This window comes from Mycteria americana, chromosome 16 (assembly GCF_035582795.1).
Source record: "Mycteria americana isolate JAX WOST 10 ecotype Jacksonville Zoo and Gardens chromosome 16, USCA_MyAme_1.0, whole genome shotgun sequence".
Taxonomy (NCBI): Eukaryota; Metazoa; Chordata; class Aves; order Ciconiiformes; family Ciconiidae; genus Mycteria; species Mycteria americana.
This window is the reverse complement of record NC_134380.1, coordinates 14,430,943-14,439,824: the sequence shown is the minus strand read 5'-3', so window position 1 is coordinate 14,439,824 and position 8,882 is coordinate 14,430,943. Positions and strand designations below refer to the sequence as shown.

Genomic DNA, 8,882 nt, shown 5'->3' with positions numbered 1-8,882 from the left:
CTTCATCCTACATGTTAACGTGCATGTTAGAGCATGTTATTAACCTTTCATACCAGCTGTTAATGGGTAACCTGCACAGGTAGGGGAGATGTTATTTCATATTTGATCCAGATAATCTTTACTTGGGAAAGAAAGTTCTACTCTGAAGTGGAATGCTTCAAGCATACTGGAAACAGTATTTTTACTGTTTCCCACATGATCTGCATTGGTATCCCAGTACTAGTCAGGGAAACACACCAACCCACTGTTTGCAGCCTTCCAGCAATCATTTCACACCTTATCCTATGCTTGCTGGAGATGATGGCCTCACTATATCTTCCAGAATCAAATACTAAAATGCTCATTCAGGAAGTTAACATTTGGCATTATTAGCCAGGGAATTCCATATAATTCTTCCTAGTTTTATTGCTGTTAAGGGGGTGACTGAACGTCTGGGTTTTTTTTTTTAAAAACTTTTTTTAACTCTCTTCTTCTCTTTGCCACTGCATCGAAAGGTGAATATTGCCAATTGTTTAATTCAGGAGTCCTTCTTCTAGTTACTTCATATTTTGTATGAATTCTCATATAAAACCACACATAAGCTATTGGTTCTGAGATTAAAAACAAGGCTGCAGTTTTCTGATCAGGGTAAACCAAGAAAAAATTCAAAATGGAAACTTGGTTGCAATCTTAACTATGGAAAACCACTACTGTTTTGCAGTGAAGATTAAAAACAAAAGACCAACTCAAAAAAAATCAAGAGAAAGGAAAGTACTAAAACAGACTATACCAGCAAAGGAAAAATAACGACAGAGGTTTAACAGATGCGTGGGCCCTTGGTATGTAGAATATCATGCTTATTAGTATTTGAACTACACTAGCGTAGTTAAGAACTCAACACATTAAGCCCAGAACATAGTTAAGAGTGCTGCAAGCATATGGATTAGACATCAGACTCAACACTGCCTAGAGCCTACATTCAGATACTTCTCCAGCAAAGGCTGAGGTTTAAGTCACAAACTGATTTGTGATTGACAAGCATTGACCCAAATGTCTTGCAAGCCTTATGTTGACATCTTCAAGAATATTGTCAACATCCTATGCGTTTGGCACAGAGGAGCCTGCCTTTCTGGGGAGTTCAGAATGAGAAGAGCTCTCCTCTGGTTTCATGATACCTGGCAGCTTCAGCCATTTGGGTATTTTCCCAGGGGCTCTTCTCAACACCTGTGGAACTTCATGCATGCTTGCTGGTTCTGGCTGCTCATCGGTCTTCTTGTCACTTCCCACTTCTGGTTCAGACAGGGATGGAACTGTTGATTCTAAAGATGACGAAGCAGAAGGAACTAATGATTTGGACAAACATCTGAGGAAGAAAATAAGCAAGTAGAATTAAGCTTCATTTTTTCATAATAGCCCCTTGTACCACCACCACCTTTACACTTTTAAAGTCAGATTGAAAAGGCTCTTCTTTTTCATGATAAAAGCCCTAGGATTTACTCGATTTAGTCACTGAAATCCTGCTTTGCAAAGAAGGACTCACAAAGCTATGAAGTCAAGTATGATGGTATGACTGTTTCAGGAGAACATGAAGTTCTAGTATCTTCAGAGCACATTTCTTTGTAGTGAGATAGGCTCGTTTCATGCTTCCCATCCCTGAAATACTCACCCATTTGCAACTCTATTCAGTCCCAACATACCTGGCTACTAATATATCAGCTGCAGAAGGGGAAACTGCAGAGCTCAGCAGGTCTGATTTCAGGTAACAATCTGTTTAAAAATGAAACCCAAACACTTGTTTGGTAACAGAGACATCAATCACCACAGAATCATGTAGCTCTTGGCTCAGCAAGTACCTGCTGTATACTATAGTAAATCTGTATCACCTTCCCCCAACTGACAGGGGACACTTTTAAACTATGACAGTTTCTTTCACGACTCAAGGTGCCCTGTTTCATCATTCAAACCTCAGGATCTTTTCTTTCAGTGCTCACTGCATCTCAGAAACTTTCAGTGAAGCCAGAGCAGGCTTTGATCTCTGGGAGAAACAGAGATTCTAAGCATAAACCAGAGGTATCAAAGATTCAAATCTGTTCTCCCATCTCCAGCCACTCCACTACAATAGGAGGTCTGTAAAAGTGTTTCATAGTCATTTGTCTAGTCAACATTTTGAACAACGGAATTTCCTTCTACAGAGTCATTCTTCTATCACTCTTCTCCCCATAGTAGACAATGCCTACTCCAGAGCCTAACGAATCTCATAAGAAAGGCACTATGTTTACATTTGTGCTCAAGCTAACTGACTAAGCTAGCTCTGAAGAGCTTCAGCCATTCAGAATCGGAACATTTACTAGCATTCTTGAGGACTGCATTATCTTTTGTCAGAAAAACTCTGAATGTAAAGATGTAATTCTTTTGGGTCTGCTATAGGAGCTATACAGTCAGCCGAAGACGAGAGGAAATTCACTCACCCCTGCACTCCTCAGATCCAAAATGAATGACAGCAGTTGGAAAGAGTTTAGCCTGCAGCAAAAGGGAAAAAGAAGAGATCACTGATTGTAGACGCTTTCACAGTTCACTGTGAACATCAGAGACAGGTTAGACAGCTATGGACAAATTCACAGAGTTTAAGCCGAGGTCACTGAACCATCTATAACTCAGAAAAGGCTAAGCTTGTGTAAAGCACAGAGCACTCAGAGTAAGACATGAAGCAAAATTCTATGATCTATTCTACTACACACAGATGACGAGACCTGTACAGTAAGTGCTCATGGTGCTGATGACCTGCCATTTGTTTTCCCCTGTCCCTATATCTCAGACCATTATATTTCACCCACATTCTCCACTGCTGAGCAGATAACGTCAGTATGATTAGGAATCTTCTGAGACCCGAGTGGCTGATAGTAAGAGAAGGAAAATCCAGCTATGCCCTCAGAAATCTATTCTAGATTATTCTATTATATTGATACTCTGTCTCTAGTTGGAATTTGCCTAGGTTCAGCAGTTTTCCAGGATGCAGTCTATCCTTTATAAATCCAGCCTGAATTCCTAGTTCCCACTTGTCAGAATAATTGCCATATTCAAACATTTTTTTTCATCCATTTAGCTCATTATGTGACCTAGATAACTGTAGGACTGCCTTTTTCATGTCTGCATTTATCAGTCTGATGATCTTTATTTCATCTGCAAAAGTTAATAATTATTATTATTTTGTATTTATATATCTACCTCCAAACCAGATGAAAATAATGAACAGTGTGGCCAAAACTAATCCCAGCAAAACAGCAGCATAAGTGATCTATGTTTTTCAACAATTCCTCTCTGACTATTATTTGAGATGTCAGTCAGCCAAATCAGAATTCATTTAGTGTGTGCTTTAATTACACTGTGTGGCACACCTTAAAAAAATCCCCACATATAGGTCATGAAGCACTGAATCAAGTGAAAGCAAATTAAAGTATGTAAATTGAGTCTGTGATCTCCTAAGTACTGTCTCCATATAGAAAGACCTATGATAAAAGGATAGTGCCACAGTGCCCTGGCTGACCACATCAGTGCAAACGGGGGAGACGCTGCCTGTCTTCCTGGGAATGGCCCCAGAAAGGTATGCACCATGTTACCTTGAATCTTATCTTTTCACCTACCTCTTCAGTGCTCCACAACAACAAGCAATTTCTGGTCAAACGCATACATGAAAAACACATTAAACAAAGTTCCCATTAGCTCATAATCTAAGAGAACAAATTCTCCCTTCTGCAACCTAGAAGTGCAATAAAGCCAGAGTCAGCTTTTGCCACTCTACCGTTAACTGCCACTCCACAGAGAAGAGACACTCTCTGCAAGGAAAAAAAAAAAAGGGGGGGGGGGGGGCAGGGAAGAAAAGTAGAAATGTTTACAGTTCTAGTCAGCAGGCCTGGTTCCTAATTTAGCCTGTTCGTAAATTTACGATACTGCTTTATACTTCAGTTTTCCCCATTTTAAGGTGTATACCCATCACACAGGAAGAATGAGATGGCAACTGGTGTCTCTCAAGTTACTCAAATGTAATGCACCAGATAGTATCCGGCTTGTTGCAGTTCACTTGTTTTTCTCTAATTTTAAATAGCAACAAATCAAAATGATGAAGCTTCTGACAACTTATGTTGACAATGGCCATTCTCACCATCTTCTCCTTTCATTGCTTTACACTCAGTCTCTTCTGTCACGGCTAAATAGCTTTATTCAACTACCTCTGCATAAATGAATACTGAATAAAATTAAATACAAAATATGAATTATGTTCAACATACTAACACATTAAATGGCATTATATTGTTGAGAAGTAATTTGTCAGTAGCTCAAATGATGACCTACTGAATGAATAATTGTAAACATAAAAGAAATTATTTTCAACTAGCCCTAAGTAATATATAGGATCAGATTCAAGCCAATAAGAAACAATGATTACAATGTAATAAAATTCAACACCATAAGAAATGAAAAAACATATGAACAATTAATGCAAACACTGTATTTTAAAAAGAGAGAGTTAACAAAATTAAGCATGCTGATTTCTAAAATACAGTGTTTGCGTTAAATCCTTAGCTATTGAATTCTTAGCTACTGGGTAAACATGACTTGGAAAAATGGAGTCTTAGAAATGCTGTGCAGCCCTAACTAAAAACAGCAAGCAGGGAAGCAAGCATTAACGCAAAGTAGCGAATGTTGTAATTTACCCATAATTAAAAAATGACAAAGATCTTTCAACTTTGGGAGCTAATACTTCTGAGGTGAATAATAAGGAATGAAGCAGCAGAATGGATGTACAGAAGGAAACCTGGAGAGCTAAAATACAATTCAAAGATTAAAACATCAAAAAGTTACAATAAGAAGTTACAAAGGAAGTTCCTAAAATAATTGCTTGGGCACCAATTATTAAGATTAAGGAATCCAATTAAAGAAGAGAATTTCAATGATGTCTTTGGATCAGTTTCATCATCAGGGAGTCTTAGAGAAGAGTAGCTTTGTTCTCCATCTGAAACAAACTACAAGGTGGGTAAGACTGGGCTGCTACAGGGCCAGAAATATCCTGCAACGTCATTGCCACCACAGAATCACTGAACAGTTGAGGCTGGAAAGAGCATCTGAAGATTGTCTAGTCCAAATCCCCCTGCTCTGAGCAGGGTCGGCTAGAGCAGGTTTCTCAGGACCATGATGTCCAGTTGGGTTCTGAATATCAACAAGGATGGAGACTCCACAACCTGCTCAGGCAACCTGTTCCACTGTTAGACCATCTTTTCGGTGGGTTTGGTTGTTTTGGGTTTTTTTTCCCTTTTATTTCAACGGAAGTTCCTGTAATTCCTCTCCATTTCCTCTTGTCTTTTTATTGGGCACCACTGAGAAAAGTCTGGCCCATCTTCCTTGCTGTTTCCCATCACATTTATTATACACATTGACAAGATCACCCCAGAGCCTTCTCTTTTCCAGGCTTAACAACCCCAGCTCTCTCTGCCTCTCCCCACAATGCATCAGTCCCTTAATTATCTTTCAGTCCTTCACTGGACACCAGAGAAACTGTAGAACTGGACTCGCAGTCCCACTAGTTCAACCGAGGAACCACAAAAGCAACTGCAGGTAAGAAAGGAGGGTACCTACCTATAAAGCTTGCTTCGCCACTTATAGTGATTATAGTATGACACCACACCCTCAAAGAAACTGAAGCAGTAGAAAAACTGGTGCTGGAACTACGCAATACATTAAAAAGCACTACATCACCATGTCCAGATGGTACATCCAAATGTTCTCAAGGGACTGCAGAGTAAGAGATTTAAAATTATTAAGCTTTGCGCTAAAAACAGACACTGCTGCAAGCACAGGCCTGTATTTTTAAAAGGGTTTGAAGGTGATATGCAGAAGATTAATAAGATATGGTGTAACCGGCTGTACCAGTAAGGATTCTGGAAGAAAAATATCATACTTATTACTGGAATGAGCACATGAGTATAATACTACATAAAGAAAAACTAGCTGAAGCAATTATTTTAAGCTTTCAGAAGGCCTTATACTAAAAGACAGGTAAATAAACCAAATCATCATAGTGTAAAAGAGGTAAGTACTGTCATAGCCAGAAACTGTTCAGAAAATGTTGATTAATGGTCTACATTTACCCTGGCAAAACAGTAACACTAAATTTCTCACCTTGATCCAATAAATAAATAAATAGATAAAAGCAAGCAACTGCCCCTCTTCTTATCATTAATGCATACTTAAGAATTGTGCAGAGCAGGCTGCTTGCTCTTGAGTTTTCTTGAACCTCTGTTGCCACCATCAGCACAGTCAGGATACTGGAATGACAGTCCTTGGACCTGATCCAGCACAGCAATTACCAGAACTCAAAGGAACCCTGATCTTCACGGGGGAGTCTGTGGATTGCTACCTACTACAGAGACTAATAAAACTGTATTAACTGGAGGCAAAATGAAACAGCTTCACCAATGTTCCTGAGTACAAACTGCAAAGGAGTATGCGGTATTACAAATTTTTTTACCTTAATCCAAAGGCTGTAGGAGACTTTCACATACAGTATGGCCTACATTATGTTAAACTGAAGCAGGAGACATTTATCAGTCTACTCCAAGTCTCAGCTCCTGCTAAAGCGCCAGGCATCTTCACAGCCTTGAACTGACATTTTAGCAGAAATCATTATTTATTAGGTCTTTTAACATTTCGTTCCTCAATCAACAGGGCCTAAGGTTGCCTGCTCCAGTCACAAAGACAGCTCTCCATAAACTTTTTTAATTAAAAAGTACCAGACACGGTTTAGAAACCCCAGAGAAAACTCTCACAAGAGCTTTGATGTTTCCGCTGCATTCGTCTGAAGGGATCCCTCTATTTAGGAAATGGGTGCCTTAAAAAGGACCCCCCCCAACACACATACACTCAAGCCCTTTTACACACAACATCCTTTTCATGCCAGCTGCAAGTTGGAAAATGAGGTTTTTGTAGCGTGTTAGTGTTGGAATTTTTTAATAACCTCCCCTCTCTCTTTTTCCCCTCCCGACCAATTATCTTGGTAAATAATTAACATTCTGAAGGAGATAAGTAAGCACAGCATCTCAGAGCTCAAAGCCCTTTAGTTCAAAGCCCTGCCCTTTTCTCTTCGTTTCCCTGCTGCCGCCACTGAAACTTCCTTGTCAATCAAGCCCTGGGCACACACATCAAAGCTTCATGTGCGAATGGCCCCAAGGGGTCAGAGAAAATTCATGGCAGGGCCTGCATGAGGCACAAAGAGAAAAAGAGCAAGAAACACAGACCAAGAGCTAGACAGACACAACCACACAAACACACAGACGGAATGTGCCCCAGTATAAATCTCCATCCTATTTACTCACAGGTTGACAAATAACCATAGTTCTAAGTTTCAGGATCCACCTCCACAACCATTTCCCACTGCTGGCAAAATGTCAGTCTAACAGATTTTGCACTGAAACATTCGATTGAAAGAAACTTAAAGGAACTAGACAGCAGCTCACAAGTATACAGAATGCAACCTCCTTCCCATGGCTCATTTCCCTGCATCCCTATCCTTCCTAGGGGTCAGCCAACACAGAGTCCCCTCTTGCCAAATCTACATCCAGTAAGTTCTGTTTCTTCAATTCAGATAGACTATTGGCTCATTCATACAACCCTTTGTTTAGCTTCCTTTCTGCAGAATTCTCAGGTATCATCCCAATTTCAGCACTTCCTGATGGTTCAGTACAGAAGGCAGCTAGCTACATCTCACTGATCACCCCAGGAATTCTCCAGCCAGTCACTGGCAGGACATGTTGCTGTCTGAGATTTTTTTTGTAACACAAAAGTATTTAAATCAGCACCAATTTCACATTAAAAAAAAAAAAAAAAAAAAAAAAAAAGGCCAGTGGAATGATCCCACTGGCCAAGGAATGTCTTGGCATAAAGATGAGAAGGCTTTAGTAGCTGCAGTTCAGGAAAACATACAAACCCAGAGTTGGAGCCTTTAGTATTCTCTAACACTGCTAAGAATGCAAAGATCAGATACTGGGCAGACCATTAGCTGAAAACTATATTCTCAAGTCAGCTGGTATTTCCTCATTTGCTGTTGTTCTAATGCATATATGAATGTCTCTAGAAGAACTCTGAAGTTCTTAACCTCACTGCATAGGATTCTTATAAGAATATCTGTGAATCAAAACAGATTTAGAAACCTCTTAGAGTCACACTGAGCCTGTCAGATTGACCGAAAGAATCACAGGCTGTTTGAAACAAATATTCAAAATGCTCCATTCAGTCATACGTGAAGAATTACTACAATATGAATGAGTCAACAGCAAGTTACTATACTCAAATATCCAGCATTTCTCTTCCTTGCTGCTTTGATTTCCAGCCAAATATACAATGCCATTCTGACTGGGAAAATAGATGCTATTAATCTATCGAATTATAATATTCAAATCACACTGTGCACGGCATATTTACAAGATACAGTCAGATTATTATTTTTATTGCAACACCACCTAGAAAACCAATTGAAAATGGTGTCCCATTCTGCAATTACATATATGTAATGAGCAGCAACATGCAATATAAATAAAAATGTAAGAAAGTATGATGTTTTGGGGTTTTTTGTTGGTTGGGTTTTTGGTTTTTTTGTTTGGTTGGTTGGTTTTTGCTTTTTTGTTGTTTGTTGGGTTTTTTTTTCTTTTTTGGTACAGATGACAAACTGAGACCTAAAGAGATTAAATAACTTATTCAAGGTCACACAGGATGGCAGTAGCAGAAATGAGAACTAAGTATGTAAGTCTCCAGAGTCCCATCCAAGGCCTCAATTGCAGGACAGCTTTTTTCTGAAGGGATCAGAAAGTCACTGATGAGGCAAGAAGTAGAGGAAGCCAATGTCCTGCTTACTG

At 39.4% G+C, this 8,882-nt stretch overlaps 1 protein-coding gene across 1 annotated transcript in view; it reads right to left on the bottom strand.

Annotated features, from left to right (window-relative positions):
• ASPSCR1 (ASPSCR1 tether for SLC2A4, UBX domain containing) overlaps positions 1-8,882 on the bottom strand; it is a 51,301-nt gene that overhangs the window by 1,330 nt on the left and 41,089 nt on the right. Inside the window, exons 13-15 of the mRNA XM_075518954.1 lie at positions 2,448-2,499; positions 1,677-1,746; positions 1,155-1,342 (exon numbers count right to left, since the gene is read on the bottom strand). Coding sequence (XP_075375069.1) covers positions 1,155-1,342; positions 1,677-1,746; positions 2,448-2,499 — 310 coding nt within the window. The remainder of the gene's footprint in view (positions 1-1,154; positions 1,343-1,676; positions 1,747-2,447; positions 2,500-8,882) is intronic.